This window comes from Coregonus clupeaformis, chromosome 16, assembly GCF_020615455.1.
Source record: "Coregonus clupeaformis isolate EN_2021a chromosome 16, ASM2061545v1, whole genome shotgun sequence".
NCBI classification, from domain to species: Eukaryota; Metazoa; Chordata; class Actinopteri; order Salmoniformes; family Salmonidae; genus Coregonus; species Coregonus clupeaformis.
Genome location: NC_059207.1, coordinates 35,554,663 through 35,572,937, shown reverse-complemented (window position 1 = coordinate 35,572,937; position 18,275 = coordinate 35,554,663). Strand labels below are relative to the sequence as shown.

At 42.6% G+C, this 18,275-nt stretch overlaps 1 protein-coding gene across 2 annotated transcripts; it reads left to right on the top strand.

Moving 5' to 3' along the window:
• Positions 1-1,779: 1,779 nt before the first annotated feature.
• LOC121584822 (rho-related BTB domain-containing protein 2) lies at positions 1,780-18,056 on the top strand. 2 transcript variants are annotated; one of them, XM_041900963.2, is made up of 10 exons: positions 1,780-2,036; positions 6,379-6,580; positions 6,914-7,017; positions 7,126-7,311; positions 7,551-8,494; positions 8,673-8,791; positions 9,010-9,160; positions 13,230-13,318; positions 13,506-13,611; positions 13,794-18,056. In XM_041900963.2, exons 1-10 carry the CDS (start codon positions 1,972-1,974, stop codon positions 13,997-13,999), a joined length of 2,172 nt encoding a protein of 723 aa, XP_041756897.1. In that variant the 5' UTR covers positions 1,780-1,971; the 3' UTR covers positions 14,000-18,056. The 2 variants fall into 2 exon arrangements, with proteins under 2 accessions (XP_041756897.1, XP_041756898.1); XM_041900964.2 differs by lacking the exon at positions 1,780-2,036 and adding an exon at positions 2,997-3,026.
• The last annotated feature ends 219 nt before the right edge of the window (positions 18,057-18,275 follow it).

The window sequence follows — 18,275 nt, the reverse complement described above, 5'->3', positions numbered from 1 at the left end:
ACCTCAAACTGTCTGGACCCCAGCACAGAGTTCACTCATAAACCCTGTCAACAAAGATCTGCTTACACAACTTTTCTCTTTACCTTTAGCCACACTATTGCACAATGGTCTCATATCATTATGAGTTAGTAGTTCTAGGGTCGAGACCTGCTTTTGGCCTTGAGAACTGATTTGACTTGTACTGGTATCAATCTATAAACATGTTTATGCGAGAAATGTTCAATCAATATCGCATTGTGATTACCAGTGATAACAAAATAGCAGCTTATTTAGACGTGAAGAAATTAGTAATGCAGCAGCCTCATCTAGTGGAATAGATAATACATTACAATGATTAGAATAACATGGTGGACACATTTTGGTACTTATTCCTATGTCTATTAACATACGCAATGTCATTGTCTCAAGCAATGTTGTGATTAGGGTTACAGTAGCCAAAAACACACAGTTACAGCAATGTGTTTATGAAAGTCAATAACTAATTAGTCCTTCCCAAAGGGGTTTACTGTTAACAATAGCTGTTTACTGTAAGATGAGAGTGTGCACCGATATGGGTGCGATGCAGCCTCTGGCACATTATTGTTATCTAAAAACATTGTATCAGGACAGCTTTTCAATCTATAGAAAATACATTACAAACTGTCATTACACAATTATACAATTTTGGTGTATCCAGTAGGCCTACTCTGGATTTTCTTCCACACAAGGACATTTAACACTGTGGAAAAATACTGCTCTGGGTAAGTTCATACAAACTTTCATCTCTAAAGGTCAAATGTAATTTGATCTTCCTGTTCTCTTAAAAAAAGTTAAAATATACCAAAAAATTGTATTGTGTGAAGTGTGTGTGTGAGAGAGAGAGAGAGAGAGAGAGAGAGAGAGAGAGAGAGAGAGAGAGAGAGAGAGAGAGAGAGAGAGAGAGAGAGAGAGGCAGGCAGGCAGGCAGGCAGGCAGGCAGGCAGGCAGGCAGGCAGGCAGGCAGGCAGGCAGGCAGGCAGGCAGGCAGGCAGGCAGGCAGGCAGGCAGGCAGGCAGGCAAAAAAGGAAGGGAGGGAGTAGAATATTGAAAGTGGCAGGATGAGTGACCATCTTTCCTAAACAAACTAAGGTGCTGTGTTTGGCCAGCCCACAAGAGAACAGGTAAGGAGCTTAAAGTCATTTTCAAACAGTATTTATGATGCCTGTGACATTTTAAAAAGTGTATACAATCTTGTTTATGTAGGCTATGCTTTGAGTTACCATTTAGGTTAGAACTTTGTAAATGAGATCAATCCATGAGACATGGTTAAATTGACCTATAGTCATGCAAATATTTTCTTTCTTTTTGGAAGGTTTTATGTTTTTTGAACAGAATACTTGAGAGAAAAAAACAACCCAATTGAGTGATCATAAAATCTTATTCAAATTCCAGGACCAGGACCATATTGACTCACAGTGCCACATCATGGCAGTCATGGCAACTTTAAAGTCCACTCAGATCACTTCACATTATGTTTGCAATAGCCTACAATTTTAAGAGACAGATATAGTTTATTGCTTATCTTAGACATAATATTTGGAGTTTACACATTAACCGTAATAATGATCTGTATTGTCGCCGAGCTGAGACTAAAAGTATTTACAGTAGAATGTGAACCAGAAAATACAGCAGCTAAACAGCCTACGTTTGGATGGAATGGGATTTGCGAGAGATTTGCAGTGGAACGCTGTTTGTAATGAATGGGGGTTTTATTGGTGCGCGTGCCTCTATAATAAATTACGTAGGTGACTGGAGGTGGTTCTTTGACGCAGCGTGGCCTGCTGTTGCCGGTGCAGACGGACTCATGTAGACCACAAGTGTCATCAGGCACACGGTGATGATATCGTTATTATTTTTACCAAGTATACTTTTCTGCTATTTAATCCCCTATATTTATCCTTGCTGCGAAAATGACGTTCAACCCAGGCTACGGTAAGGTGCTAGCCGCATCCGATGGAGCCCTCTTCTTCTCAGTCTCAAACATCGGTCAATCCGATGCGCCATTTCCTTATGTTGAGGTAAGGAGAAACAACATTTTGGGCAAATGCGCAACGGGATAGGACTTTGGGTTAGTAACCTATAATAGACTATAATAATCTAACATTTTGGCATGCACCTCAATAACACAAAATGGCACAAGAAAGGAACCTCTGCGTGTTTCATAACGGTGGCGCTGAATGACCAGTGACTCGGCTTGATGGAAAACGCTTTTGTAGCAAGCTGGGTGAATGTTATTAGCTAAGCCCTTCTTAAATTTGCTGACCTGCACGTATGGTCAGTTCTTGGAGCGGATATAGCTTACAGTATAGTTATATTGTAAAGAGGCTATCATATGGTCTGTATGGCTAAGTTATCTAATTAATGGAATCCTCTGAAATAATGATGTTTTTAGCCTATGATATATCAAACGTACTAGTTATGTCTGTCTAGTTTGCATCTAAAGCTGCCTAACTAAATGGTCATAGGCTCATGAGAATCCATACGTCCATAATATAACGAAATAACTGGCATTTATTGCACACAAGATAGTGCTAGACTTGTTGTTGTATAGGCTATTCTATGACAGACAGTAGTTGGTTGCATCACCCCGGCATTAGACAGAGGTCTGAACTGCAGCTAAAGTGCCTCGGCAGTGTTGCCAACTCCTCAGTAAGGAAAGTAGCGATTGGCTGTCGTTAAAGTCGCTAAATGACGTAATCGCCTAATTTGCATAATTGGCCATGTGCGTGTAATTGTGATGGACGCTGTATGAGAGAGGAATAACGTCGTGGGAGAGACAAAAAGTGAGTAAAAAACACCATACATTTACATCCCGCCCTGAATGTAAGCCAGGGCGGGATCAGCCAAGCGGCGACTTCCCGCATGCGCGATTCATTTGCAGTCTGGACGCGGAGGGGTGAACATCTCCTACTCTGACTGCAGCTGGGAGGGACTGCTGCGCGAGGACTGGGCCGCCTGTGAGTGCTTTGAGACGGGGTTAACAAAGCACCCGCTGCTCGTTGAGAAGAGTAAGAACGATACGTGCTTTCACGTCAGAGTCTCCAATAACACCAGAAAAAGTCGCAAGTTTTGTCGCTAGTCGCTTTTTTGAAAATGTGTCGCTAGAGGGGTCTGAAAACTCGCTAAATATAGCGACAAAGTCGCTAAATTGGCAACACTGTAGCCTCGGTTGAGTTCTTGCAGAATGATAATTGATGACGTGGCTATTTGTTAAGCGCAGACTGTTGCCAAATAGCCAACATTACCAACGAGAGAAAATGGCATTGAGGGGTAGGTTGGCAATCCACCCCTGAATTCAGTGTGCGCCGCTGTCCAAGATCCCAGCCTTCTTCTCCCATTCAGTAACATAATATTGAAGTTATTTTATATGAATTGGCGTGCATTTTGGCTACAGATAGCCTACTAACTACATAGTGAGAGGATTAATTAGCCCTATATTGGAACCCACAGAGACCAAACATAACCAGCAGGACAGCCATGCAGAGAAGACACTCGAATTTCGTCGAAACTCAACGTCATCAGTTTCGCGCGCTCATTGTCAAAAACGGTTACATTGTTGCAACTCATATTTGCGGAGGTTGGCTGGTACCGGGAATGCATATTTTTATTATCGAATAAAGCTACTGTGGACTGCAGCATCACGAAGCAGATAGGCAGGAACACTGGTATACGTTAGTACTTGGCTTTCATGCATATGTGAAATTTTAATTTTCCACGGTGTATTAGCTGGCTTTGCATGCTATGATATTTTTTTCCCTCATGGTGCAGTCTGGCCACATTGTTTACATTTTTGCGCGTGGCTGTCAGTCTACACTGTAAAGGTCATTCAGTTGCCATACCCCTGTTACAGTATATCGAGTTTATGATAGGTATATAATCTGTCAATCTATAGCCCGTTGCATGTGTGGTAGCAGGGTATGACACAGAAGCAAATCTGGTTCCCTTGGAAACTGGATAACGAGATCAGCAACCACAATTTTTCGAATCGTGAAGTGAGGAAAGTAGTCTGTTTACCCTTTTCTCTTAATTTTAATGAATCATTGCAGCCTTATTTGTGGATAGAGGGTGTCCGTCTGTCTGAACTAATTATGTTAGTGGGTGTGCTGAGGTTTGAATAGACCGGAATGCTTGCTATGTATTGTTGTGTTGTGTGTTACTTCACTCTGGATAAATGTTGGCATAAGTGGAGCGCCATACACTAACATATAGTGGTAGTTGAATATATTAAATTGTCTTCATTTGAAATCGCCTTTAGGATAATATCAGGGTTTTTGTTAGTTTGCTTTTTGCCAGTTCAGATCCACTATTTGATGCATTGACCAATTCATTCCAACTTCAAACATTTTGCACCCCGCTGCTTTGTAAGGCCATCGGCAGCGCTTTTCATTGAGAAACAGTAGAACAAGTCTACCGCTTGAGTATAACAGTTCAGCCATCTTTTATTCATACCCCCATCATACACTCAGATTTGGGACTGGTTTCCAGCTTTCAATGGTTTTCACGATGCATCGTTACTGAAGTGCAACTCTACTACTGAGTGTTTCACAGGAGTGCCTCATTAGCTTGTGAAGGACCCATGTAGGGGAATACAGTTCTAGAGGGCTGACTCACAGGCAGTACTAAGGTTGTCTTCCCAGTCGGTTATGACTATGTTGTATAAAAGGAATACATATAGCTCGTGGTAATACTGTTCCATAGGTCTCAACCCGCGTGGTCTCAGGTCTTAGCCCGCCCGAGTGACTTCAGCTCCTGAGCTCATCCTCGTGACTATTCATGACTATTGAAACCTATTGACTGGTCCTCTGTAGCTCAACTGGTAGAGCACGGCGCTTGTAACGCCAAGGTAGTGGGTTCGATCCCCGGGACCACCCATACACAAAAAAAATTATGCACGCATGACTGTAAGTCGCTTTGGATAAAAGCGTCTGCTAAATGGCATATTATTATTATTATTATTATTATTATTATTATGTTCACCTTCATTTTCTTGGATCCTAGACTGATCTATGGTTAGAATCTTTTTTTGGGGGGCTTGCTAAGACACTGCAAAGGAGGGGTTATTGATGAAATAATGCTTATAGATGATTGATTGTATAAATTCATCAAGAGACAATGTCAGTGTGAGTATTTTTGTTCAAAAGAACACTGTGTTGTTCGACATTGTCAGGCCTATTGGTAAGACCATAGCTGAATTTATTGAAAGATTTGTTTGGGTTGTAAGTGTTTTATATGGAACTGTGATTTCAGCTGCATCCTTGCATAATAGCACTCCCTGTGGTCTGTTTTATTTGATCAAAGATATATCTCATGGGGTAACAATGTGAATCATATTATATTTTGTTATGTTGAAAGTGGCTTATGTTGGAGAGAGATTGTGATCCTATAACACATTGTTCTGGGAAATGCAATGACCTCTCCTTTCAGTATAACATAGTATTTAAGTCTGCATAAAACACAGGGAAACACAAAATGACAAGACGCAGATCCTGCCTGAGTATAACCCAGATGCTGGACAAATTGAGTTAGCAGAGTCTGTGCTTATTTTTAGGAACACATCCTACTTCACTTCCAGAACTCTGAAATCCCCAGCGTCTGTTGGAATAAAAGAGTAAGGAACGTCAGGGACCTTCTGAATTGGCACAGGGACTCAGCCAGGCAGCCACCTCACTTGGGCTGAGCTCCCTGCCATCCAGGACCTCTATACCAGGTGGTGTCAGAGGAAGGCCATAAAAATTGTCAAACACTCCAGCCACCCAAGTCATAGACAGTTCTCTCTGCTACCGCACAGCAAGCGGTACTGATACACCAAGTCTAGAACCAACATTACCCTGAACAGCTTCTACCACCAAGCCATAATACTGCTAAATAGTTAGTTAAATAGTTAACCAAATAGCTACCCAGACTATCTGCATTGACCCTTTTTGCACTAACGTTTTTTGACTCACCACATATGCTGCTGCTACTGTTTATTATTGTCACTAATTTCCTAGTTATATGTACATATCTACCTCAATTAACTCGTACCCCTGCACATCGACTCGGTACTGGTACCCCGTGTATCATTGTTTATTTATTATGTGTTTTATTACGTGTTCTGTTATTTCTCTATTTTCTTTCTCTCTGCATTGTTGGGAAGGGCCCGTAAGTAACCATTTCACTGTTAGTCTACACCTATTGTTTTACGAAGCATGTGACAAATAAAATGTGATTTGATTGCGGTATTGATCCCTGATGGGGTCAGAGGGGTTGTGATGAGGTGCAATGTTTTTAACAAGCTCCTCAGTACCTCTGTGATATTTGATCTCCAGTTGATTAATCCTTTGGAATTTTATCAAACTCTGCTTTCCTTTTCCCTGACAGGCCCCAGTTGATGGATTCTGACATGGACTATGAGAGGCCAAATGTTGAGACTATCAAGTGTGTGGTGGTAGGGGACAACGCTGTTGGGAAGACCCGCCTTATCTGTGCCCGGGCCTGTAATGCCACACTCACTCAGTACCAATTGCTTGCTACACATGTACCCACTGTCTGGGCCATAGACCAGTACAGAGTTTGCCAGGAGGTGAGTGGTGGAGTTATCTGGTTTTGACTGTTAATTACTGAAAAGCTTTATCTGTTTGTCTGTTTTCTCAGTTGTCTACGTTTTAGATAATGGACTGCATGGGGTTTGAAATGAACCGTTTGGTCCACCAGCAACTTGATGGTGAAGAAAAACAATACTGAAATCCTCTGTTTTAAGTGCTACAGTTGTGTAAACTGTTGTTGCACTTTGACAAACCTGCAACACACAATGTTTACCGTTGGCTTAGCACATTAGGCTGGTGGTCAGGTGTTAGTTTCACATCCTGCCGTTGTTGGTAATATCCATGCATGTGAAAGATGTGTCTCTGGTCAGGTTCTGGAGCGATCTAGGGATGTGGTGGATGACGTCAGTGTGTCGCTGCGGCTCTGGGACACGTTTGGGGACCATCACAAGGACCGGCGCTTTGCATATGGAAGGTGAGATCAGCTGACCTTGTTTACTCATGCAAGTCATGGAACTGGTGCAGAGTAAACTAAGTGGACCTTTCCTCTCTGTCTCTCCCGTAACCCCACTCGTCACTGCAGGTCGGATGTGGTGGTTCTGTGTTTCTCCATCGCAAACCCCAACTCCCTGTACCATGTGAAGACCATGTGGTACCCTGAGATCAAGCACTTCTGCCCCCGGGCTCCAGTCATCCTGGTGGGCTGCCAGCTGGACCTGCGCTACGCTGACCTGGAAGCAGTCAACAGGGCACGACGGCCACTAGCAAGGTGCCCTACAACTACTAAGTCCAGTGCTTTCAATCTAAAGCAGTGCTTTTCATCTCAAGTTAAAGTTGATAGCCTGTGATTGATAGATTCACTGTGTCACCATTAGAAATGTAGGTACCACTTTGTGCTAAGATTAGTAAACAATGTAATTTACCCTCATGTTGATGCTGCTCTGAATCATGTTAATTTAGTTCTTAAACTCACTTAACCTTGGCCTCATTTATGGTCATATCTTTCAGACCCATTAAATACAATGAGATTCTGCCTCCAGAGAGGGGCCGTGAGGTGGCCAAAGAGCTGGGAGTGCCATACTATGAGACCAGTGTTGTGGCTCAGTTTGGAGTAAAGGACGTATTTGATAACGCCATCCGGGCCGCCCTAATCTCACGCCGCCACCTGCAGTTCTGGAAGTCTCACCTGCGCAACGTGCAGCGGTCCCTCCTCCAGGCCCCCTTCCTGCCTCCCAAACCTCCACCACCCATCATCACTGTGCCACCTCCCCCCACCACCACTGAGGAGCATCCTGGCCGTCTTCTAGAGGACCCCCTGTGTTCCGATGTCATCCTGGTCCTACAGGAGAAGCAGAGAATCTTCGCCCACAAGATCTACTTGGCCACGTCCTCCTCCAAGTTCTATGACCTCTTCATCCTGGATGCCCGGTCTGAGGAGGCTGAGCGGCCCCCGCGCACCACTGCTCTGTCTGGCCGCGAGATGCTGATGCGTGCTGCCAGCTTCGATGTGTGTGAGAGCCCTGACGAGGGCGACAGGGCCAACCTGCGGGCCTGCACCAGTGACGGCACCCTGAGGGACTCTGAGGGGGGCCGGAGGGGCAGACTGCTGTCTACCTGGAGCAGGGCTTTTGTCAGCATCCAGGAGGAGCTGGTGGATGACCCAGTGACCTACAGCCCCAGGCCTATGACCGTGGTGCACATGGACCAGTCCATGCAGCTGGGGCCCTTCCGCGCTGTGCTGCGCTACCTGTACACAGGCCAGATGGATGAGCACGAGAAGGAGCTGATGCACATCGCACACATTGCTGAGCTGCTGGAGGTCTTTGACCTGCGCATGATGGTGGCCAACGTCCTTAACAACGAGGCCTTCATGAACCAGGAAATCACCAAAGCCTTTCATGTACGGCGCACCAACAGAGTCAAAGAGTGCCTGGCCAAAGGCACCTTCTCTGGTGAGAGCACATCATAATACTGAGGGCTTTTGTACACTCTGTCCTAAGTGTTTCTCCTCTGGGATATAGAGGTCTGAGGATGGGGAAGAACATGCTGTTAAAAAAACAAGGTAAACTTTTGACAGGACTTGTAGTAATAGAGGAAGAAGGAGAAGTATGATTTCTCTTTGTGTTCCAGATGTAGTGTTCAAGCTGGATGATGGAACGATCATGGCCCATAAGCCCCTGCTCATCTCCAGCTGTGACTGGATGGCAGCTATGTTTGGGGGGCCCTTTGTGGAGAGCTGCACCAAAGAAGTAAGTCGATCCTTTACACCGTCTCGCTGGAGTTACAGAGTGTGCCACTATATTTTATTTTCTAAAACCTTGGTCTTGGTCATGTGCACAATAACAAGACCTTCTGAAAGTCGCCTAAATAGCCAACCTAAATAACCAAACACACAAGATCACAGTAGAATGCACTAGTGAACAGGAACGGGAAAAATGATGTCGATCTGTGCCTGTTGTTGTCTCAGGTGCTGTTTCCTAACACTACTCGCAGCTGTATGAGGGCTGTGCTGGAGTACCTGTACACTGGGCGCTTCTGTTCCCGCACTGACCTGGATGCCATGGAGCTCATTGTTCTTGCCAACCGTCTTTGCCTCCCACACCTAGTTGCACTAACAGGTATCTAGTTGTTTTTGAGCACACCCTCATACACAATAATAATAATAATAATAATATGCCATTTAGCAGACGCTTTTATCCAAAGCGACTTACAGTCTTGTGTGCATACATTTTTACGTATGGGTGGTCCCGGGGATCGAACCCACTACCCTGGCATTACAAGCGCCATGCTCTACCAATTGACTAGTCTATAGTTTAACACACACTTACTCTCTTTTTCCTTCTCTTCATAGTGTCTATTAGGCTAGGACGGTGCCTTTGGAAAGTATTCAGACCCCTTGACTTTTTCCACATTTTGCTACATTACAGCCTTATTCTAAAATGTATTAAATAAAACAATTTCCTCAGCAATCTACACACAGTACCACATAATGACACAATTTTTGCTAATTTATTAAAAGCAAAAAACAGAAATACCTTATTTACGTAAGTATTTAGAACCTTTGCTATGAGACTCAAAATTTAGATCAGGTGCATCCTGTTTCCGTTGATCATCCTTGAGATGTTTCTACAACTTGATTGGAGTAAATTCAATTGATTGGACATGATTTGGAAAGGCACACACCTGTCTATATAAGGTCCCACAGTTGACAGTGCATGTCAGAGCAAAAACCAAGCCATGAGGTCGAAGGAATTGTCCATAGAGCTCCGAGACAGGATTGTGTCTCGGCACAGATCTGTGGAAGGGTACCAAAACATTTCTTCAGCCTTGAAGGTCCCCAAGAACACAGTGGCCTCCATTATTCTTAAATGGAAGAAGTTTGGAACCACCAAGAATCTTCCTGGAGTTGGCCGCCCGGCCAAACTGAGCAATTGGGGGAGAAGGGCCTTGGTCAGGGAGGTGACCAAGAACCCGATGGTCAATCTGAGAGCGCTCCAGAGTTCTTCTGTGCAGATGGAAGAACCTTCCAGAAGGACAACCATCTCTGCAGCACTCCACCAATCCACCAATCCGGCCTGACTGTGGGAAGAGTTTCTCTCTACTGGACAACTTAAAACAACATGAACGTATACATACAGGAGAGAAGCCTTACTCCTGCTCTGACTGTGGGAAGAGTTTCTCTCTTCTTGGCAACTTAAAAAAACATGAACGTATACACCCCCCCCCCACACACACACAGCGGAGTCGCTCACCACCTTCCGGAGACATTTGAAACCCCACCTCTTTAAGGAATACCTGGGATAGGATAAAGTAATCCTTCTACCCCCCCCAAAAAAAAATAAAAAATTGTAAAGTGGTTATCCCACTGGCTATAGGGTGAATGCATCAATTTGTGAGTCGCTCTGGACTAGAGCGTCTGCTAAATGACGTAAATGTGCCCTTGAGCAAGGCACTTAACCCTAATTGCTCCTGTAAGTCGCTCTGGATAAGAGCGTCTGCTAAATGACTAAAATGTAAATGTAAAATGTAAATGTTTATGGTAGAGTGGCCAGACGGAAGCCACTCCTCAGTAAAAGGCACATGACAGCCCTCTTGGAGTTTGCCAAAAGGCACCTAAAGAGAGAAACAAGATTCTCTGGTCTGATGAAACCTGTATCTTGAACCCCACAGTCTGGAGGAAACCTGGCACCATCCCTACGGTGAAGCATGGTGGTGGCAGCATCATGCTGTGGGGATATTTTTCAGCGGCAGGGACTGGGAGACTAGTCAGGATCTAGGCAAAGATGAAAGGAGAAAAGTACAGAGATCCTTAATGAAAACCTGCTCCAGAGCACTCAGGACCTCAGACTGGGGCGAAGGTTCACCTTCCAATAGGACAACGACCCTAAGCACAGCCAAGACAACGCAGGAGTGGCTTCGGGACAAGTCTCTGAATGTCCTTGAGTGGCCCAGCCAGAGCCCAGACTTGAACCCGATCGAACATCTCTGGAGAGACCTTAAAATAGCTGTGCCCTACGCTCCCCATCCAACCTGACAGAGCTTGAAAGGATCTGCAGAGAAGATTGGGAGAAACTTCCCAAATACAGGTGTGCCAAGCTTGTAGCATCATACCCAAGAAGACTTGAGGCTGTAATCGCTGCCAAAGGTGCTTCAACAAAGTACTGAGTAAATGGTCTAAATACTTATGTAAATGTCATATTTCAGTTTTTTTTATTTTTATAAATTAGCTAAAATGTAAAAAAAAAAAAAAAAACTGTTTTTGTTTGTCATTATGGGTCATTGTGTGTAGATTGAAGAGAGAACTGTGTGCACTCACTAACTGTAAGTCACTCTGGATAAGAGTGTCTGCTAAATTACTGTAATGTAAATGTAAAACAAAACAAATGTAATTCATTTTAGAATTAGGCTGTAACCTAACAAAATGTGGAAAAAGTCAAGGGGTCTGAATACTTTCCGAATGCACTGTATGTGTGTTGAGAGAACTGTCTGTTTCTGTTACTTTAATAATTCTGTTGCGAGTTAGATTTGGCAATGTGCATAGTGACAGACTGTGGGTCTTTTATAGGATAGGATTAACTTTAATGTCCCCAAGGGAATAATTGTCTTAGACACATTACTGCTGTAAACAAAATAGACACTGTACATTACACACTCAACATAATATATACACTACATGTTACCCTTATCATACACCTTGTACACTTCTCATATAGCCAAATAAATAATACATTGCACATTCCCTTATATTCTGTCAGTGGTGTACTAACATAGCTCAGGTTTAAGGAGTGCTTATATCTGTTCAGCTTACACGTAGGGACCCTATAGCGTCTGCCTGAAGGGAGGAGTTATACTCAGAGTGAAGTACATGTGAGGGATCTGAAATTATGCTGCCTCACACCCATGACCTTCATGGCAGTTTGTATCAGGCGGGCTATTTGAGATTTCAGTTGAACTGATAAATTGCCAAACCAGACTGTGATGCCATCTCTATGACCGCGTGGTAGATCAGGAGCATTATTTTCTGGCCAACTCCAAAAAGCCTGAGTCTACATAGGAAGTAGAGGTGTTGTTGGACTCTGGAGCAGACACTCTCTACTTGGACCCTCCAGCTCAGCACATTGTCCATATATACACCCAGGTACCTGTACCAACTAACCTGGGCTATGTTGGCATTGTGGACAACCACAGGCACATGGTCACCAACAGATTTGGGGTCAAACACTATCTTCTCTGTTTTCTTTACATTATGGATGAGATGGTGATCATCACACCACTTGACAAACCTTTGAATCTCTGACCTGTACACAGTAGTATCAGCATGTTTATACATCAGACCTTGAATGGCGGTATTATCAGAATTACTGCAAATTATTATTATTCTGTTGATCAAATCAAAATGTATTTGTCACATACACGTGTTTAGCAGATGTTATTGCCGGTGTAGCGAAATGCTTGTGCTTCTAGCTCCGACAGTGCAGTAATATCTAACAAGTAATATCTAACAATTTCACAACATATACCCAATACACACATCTAAGTAAGGAATGGAATTTAAGAATAGATACATATATGGACAAGCAATGACAGAGCGGCATGGACTAAGATACAGTAGAATATTATAGAATACAGTATATACATATGAGATGAGTAATGCAAGATATGTAAACATTATTAAAGTGACTAGTGTTCCATTTCTTAAAGTGGCCAGTGATTTCAATAGGCAGCAGCAGCCTCTAATGTGCTAGTGATGGCTATTTAACAGTCTGATGGCCTTGAGATAGAAGCTGTTTTTCATTCTCTCGGTCCCAACTTTGATGCACCTGTACTGACCTCGCCTTCTGGATGATAGCGGGGTGAACAGGCAGTGGCTCGGGTGGTTGATGTCCTTGATGATCTTTTTGGCCATCCTGGAGGGCGGGTAGTTTGCCCCCGGTAATGCGTTCGGCAGACCACACCGCCCTCGGGAGAGCCCTGCGGTTGCGGGCGGTGCAGTTGCCGTACCAGGCGGTGATACAGCCCGACAGGATGCTCTCAATTGTGCTTCTGTAAACGTTTGTGAGGGTTTAGGTGCCAAGCCAAATTTATTCAGCCTCCTGAGGTTGAAGAGGCTCTGTTGCGCCTTCTTCACCACACTTTCTGCGTGGGTGGACCATTTGGGATACCCTGCGTGTTATGCCTCTGTTTCAGAACTCTATACAGTGACAGTCCTGATGGAGGCTGCTATGATGGGGGCTGATATTGATGGAGATGTGCTGTTATACCTGGAGATGGCTCAGGTAAGATCGAGGCCTTGTTCCTATTGCAATTCCAAGAGTGTTTATATTTTTTATACTGTTTTTCTCCAATCTCACAAATGTTTATATTTCTAATGCTAAGTTCTTTAACAAGTGTTACACTTTTAAATGTAAAAGGTTATCACGTATGGAATAAGGCCTTCGATAATATCTTGTGTCTCTCTGGCAGTTCCATTGTGCCCAACAGCTAACTGGCTGGTGCCTTCACCACATCTGCACCAACTATAATAGTGTGTGCCGCAAGTTTCCTCGAGACATGAAGGCCACGTCTACAGGTAATGCAAGTCAAATACTAACTAAAGAGACCTGTATGTGCGTGAAACTACAACTTTCATTTGAATCTCCCATTTACATCAATGCAGGATTTGTAGAGAAGTTATCATTATATGAAGCATTTGTGTCTGCACATCTGTCTGCATTTGATGTTACTAAAGCTGTTGAGCCATGCCTCTTGCAGACAACCAGGACTACTTTGAGAAGCACCGCTGGCCACCAGTGTGGTTCCTGAAGGAGGACGACCACTACCAGAGAGCAAGGAAGGAGCGGGACAAGGAGGACTACCTGTACCAGAGGAGGCAGTGTAAACGCAAGTGGCTCTTCTGGAACTTTCCCTCTTCTCCCTCTGCCAACTCCACCTCTTCTGGTTCCAATGCTGTCATCTGATTGGCACTTAGGGTACAGACAAGGCCCTCTGTAGGGATCACTTGGGAAAGTGGAGAATCGGCACTGTCGGCCAGACTCTAGGGCTACTCATTCGGGCCCTCCCTCCCTCATTTCTGTTTTGCATCTGCAGCCAAGCTACACACCCCCAGGTTTGCAGGGTCAGCTAAATCGGGTAATGAACGAAATGAGTCTCTTGCTTTTTGTGTTAGCATATCCATGCAAAGACAATGAAGCTCAAACCTTAAAGATCAATGACTTAAACCTTATGAACAAGACAAGGTAGATGTTGGTGCTGGTGACTGCTCAATATGTTGTTGATATTCCTGCATACACCACCAGGGGGAGAACTGAGAAAGTTATGAGGGGGCTTTGCTTAAAGGGATAGAACTGTGATCCTAAGCTCATGATAACCATTGACTGACTTGAATTGACAACCAAGTGCTTATCAGCTGCAACAGACATAGCAAAGACCAATGACCAGCAAACCAACACAGAAATCAAGTCTCAGTGATAGAACACTTTCTTGCCCTTAAGTGTTTGCACAATCTACCAAACCAGGATGTGTACAGTACAATTATAACCACTCAACCAGAAATATCAACAAAATGCATTAGGTCTGCATCAAGATTAATCTATTCATGTCATATAGGACATCCCCTTAGATCATCTGCCTACTGGAAACCTCTTTAAATCTGTACAGAATTACAATTTAAATGAAGATAGCGGAGATTTGACTCCTGTCCTCTTTTGTACAGTTATTGTATATTGAATTTTTCTGTACAACTTGCACAGCTGACGTTGATGTGAGTCTATACACGACCCCTGTGTTCTTGTGACGTATGGCTTTCTTTTACACGGCCACATTCGTCTTTTGACAAGATGCAAGAGAGCCTGAATCACAGAGTATTGTTCAGGATTTGCTTTTGAAACGCCAACAAACACAAACAAAGCTTACCACTATGTGTTGCAACAATGGAATAGCTTTGCACTACCAAGTTTCCTTCTCCTTAAAATCTGCAATTGTACCTTATCAGGACAGTCTGATATATTTATCCACGTATCTTGAATCCCACAGCTTTATGGTGAATGCCACTATCAACCAGACCATTGTCATTCACATTATAGCAATGGATCTGGTGCATTTCAGAAACCAATAGGCCAACTCTTGGACTTGGAGAATCCACATGTACAGCAGTTCCCCTCTTGGACGGTGGCGTCTTCGGCTTGTCTGTCTGTAATGGGAATGACCTTGCCTTTTAGAAGTTTGACATTATGCTTATAGGGTATCCCTGTGATTGCATGTCATTGGTTGTTTCAGACGTACACATACAGGAGACTGTCTCGTGTCTGGGTCTCGTCATTCATCTATAAATTCCTCCTCACACTCTGCTATTGGACTCTTCTCAAGAGAGGTGAGAGCGCCACCTGTATGTATCAGCATGCTGATGAGAAGAGCACCGAGGCCACTACAGTACTGGACTCACAGGTGTCTGACATAAGTTTCAAACTATCTAAATGGGCTTGTAGAGATGATCATAGGATGAGAAAAATAACAGCACTACAAGACAAGTTGATAGGAAGATTAATTGAAATCCTTAGTGTACACTGAAGAGATATCTGAAGAGGATGTTTATCTCCCTGTTGTCATTTCACCAAAGACAACCCACAGTATTGTTTGGATTTATAAGCATGGTGCTCATTCATTATTGTGAGTATTTACAGTAGGTGTATATCAAAAGTGGATTACCGATTTCTAGCAACACATTACATGAAGTTGTCCCCATTGCAGTGCCCTGGAATTACTATGAAATGCCGGTGGTGGCCAGAAATAATAACAAAACTTGTTTTGTGCTATTTGGGCAATTTGTTGTAAGGTGTGATAGTCTACTAGATTTTTGCTTGTTTTATGGATAGTTATTTTCAAATTTCTCCAATGCTTGTGCTGACCTCTGGTTACATGCACGGTATGCAGGCAAACTGCTTTGAGATCAAAAGAAGTGGCACTACAGCTTGAGAATTAAAATATGACCTGGAGCACCCTCCCAGTCAATATACAGTATTGTCAAGAATTTACTTGTTTTATATATATATATATATATATATATATATATAATAATAGATTGTAGACAGTTTTTTGTAAGATAATGTAGGATACTTGTAGGATATTGTTCTCCTTCATGCACTTAGAAATTATAGCCTACATCCCTTATGACATCCCTAAAATGAGCTTTACAGTCATTTAAATGCCATGAATACACTTACCAATCTAACACGATAACTCAAAATGTTGTTTAAATGCTCAATTATACAAATAGACTGCATGTACAAGGCTGATATAGATTTTTAATCTGTAATTTAAGGTATTGATTATGGCAGTACAGGATCACAAGGCAGTAGCTTTACATTTTTAGATTAAAGTTTGTATGTGATTTGTTGCTATAATCTAATTGAAAAGGGCAGGATTGATATATTTATCTCGTAAAATGATAAATCACTTGGCATACCATCCCAACTCATAATCACTTGGATCATCCTGTATTGCACTGAACATCAGAGTACGTAGGCTTGATTTAGTGGTCAATGTTCTGTTTTTGCCAAATAGTGAAATTATTCATTGTGTTGGAATTGTTACACTGTAAAATGGTTTTGTTGTGTTTTGTCAAATTGTTGAACTTCCTCTATTTTCAGAATGGTAAATGTTGCATCAATTAACCACTGTCTCACTTTGAGATATTGTATTGATCAAATGTACCCTTAGACTATTTATGTTTTGATTCAGTTCCTTTTTTTCAGTTTCATCCATTCCACTTGACAATCCGCATTTACATGCTGTGGTTGAAATGCATTTGAGTTGATATCTCAATGAACCCTCATCTTCTGATGCACTGCATCGAAGAAGACACCTCATGCCTTAATGTATAGTGTGTGAGAGACATTGAATGTAGATATTGTTACTGTGGTCACTAGTTTGTGTGTACTAAAGATGTGTCAATGTACCATGGTACTGAAGGCTTTGTTTATGTGTAAGTGTACATATCTGAGTGTGGCATTACTGTGTGTACACTTGAGAGCATCGTGAGCCTGTGCTTTTGTTAGTTTAGACAGTGTTTTGGTTAAAAATGTTCATGCTCTGAACGGAATGTTTAGTAGTAAACAACTTTTCACCACTATAAGATCACACCAATTGACTAACACAATGACAAGCCCACTCTAGAAAACACATTAATCAATTACAAAAGTCAGCACATCCCCATCAAATTAATGCAGAGAATACCAATTCTAAATTTTCTGATCATGAACCTCACTATGGAGAAATATCAGTATTATCATTACAATGGATGGCATTGACTTGGTGTGGGAATTAAAAGTTGGATTATAAATCAAAAACATAGATAATGGCCAATTGTTTTACAACTGCCTGTTATAATGTGGCCGAGAAAATAAACAAGCTTTTAGCTGTACATATTTCAGCATAGATACTAGCTGATTTTGTGCACTATGCAGGACATAGGCATACCAGTGTCATTTAAACCATAAATGCACATTGCATTATGTAGACTGAGAGCCTTAGCTTCGATTTTCATTGAATTGTATAAGGGGGTATAACATGTACACAGCTCATATTCGTAGATGAGTAGGAAACTTCAGGTGTTAAAAACTGCAAATATATTATGACTAGATAAAAATAAAAGTTATAACTCAGAACTTTTAAAGCCCTTTTCCATGTGTTTAGGTGTTAAATCACTGCTGCTTAGAAGCACAAATCAAAGGGAGCTTGTAGCAGTACCAGGACAAGAATCTGCTGCACAATCAGTTGCGTAGTTATAAAGAACTTGTATTGAAATGGCTGAATTCAAAACTTGAATCTTTTCTCAGTGTTTATAGCCTGGTCTGACATTTTTGCTCGTCAACAGGTATTTATTTTTGTTGTTCTGGAGAGTTACAGATGTTTGTATTGTTTGTTAGGAGCTGTAGATCTTGAGTTCTGTAGCATGTATTCTTGAAATGTGTAAATAGTGTTTATGTAATAAATATAAAGTAGCAGCCTCCACACGGATGTCTTTGTGTATGACTGAGATCTTATTGAAAGTGGTCCAATCGCCAAACAGGGTGTGGGTTAATGATCTGACATCTCCAGTCATATATTGCTGATAGGCAGGGCCGGTTCTAGCCTTTTGGGGGCCCTAAGCGAGATGTGGTTCAGGGGCGCCTCACCTCGCTGCAAAACATTTTAGTGCCCCCTCTCATCACAGCAGATAGAAAAATTTACATTTTT

Bases quoted from the DNA above. Each gene is read 5' to 3' on its own strand.
- LOC121584822 (XM_041900963.2), top strand. From the start codon at position 1,972: ATGGAGCCCTCTTCTTCTCAGTCTCAAACATCGGTCAATCCGATGCGC. The intron at 2,037-6,378 runs GTAAGGAGAAAC...TTTCCCTGACAG, and splicing joins CGCCATTTCCTTATGTTGAG to GCCCCAGTTGATGGATTCTG. The intron at 8,792-9,009 runs GTAAGTCGATCC...TTGTTGTCTCAG, and splicing joins TGGAGAGCTGCACCAAAGAA to GTGCTGTTTCCTAACACTAC.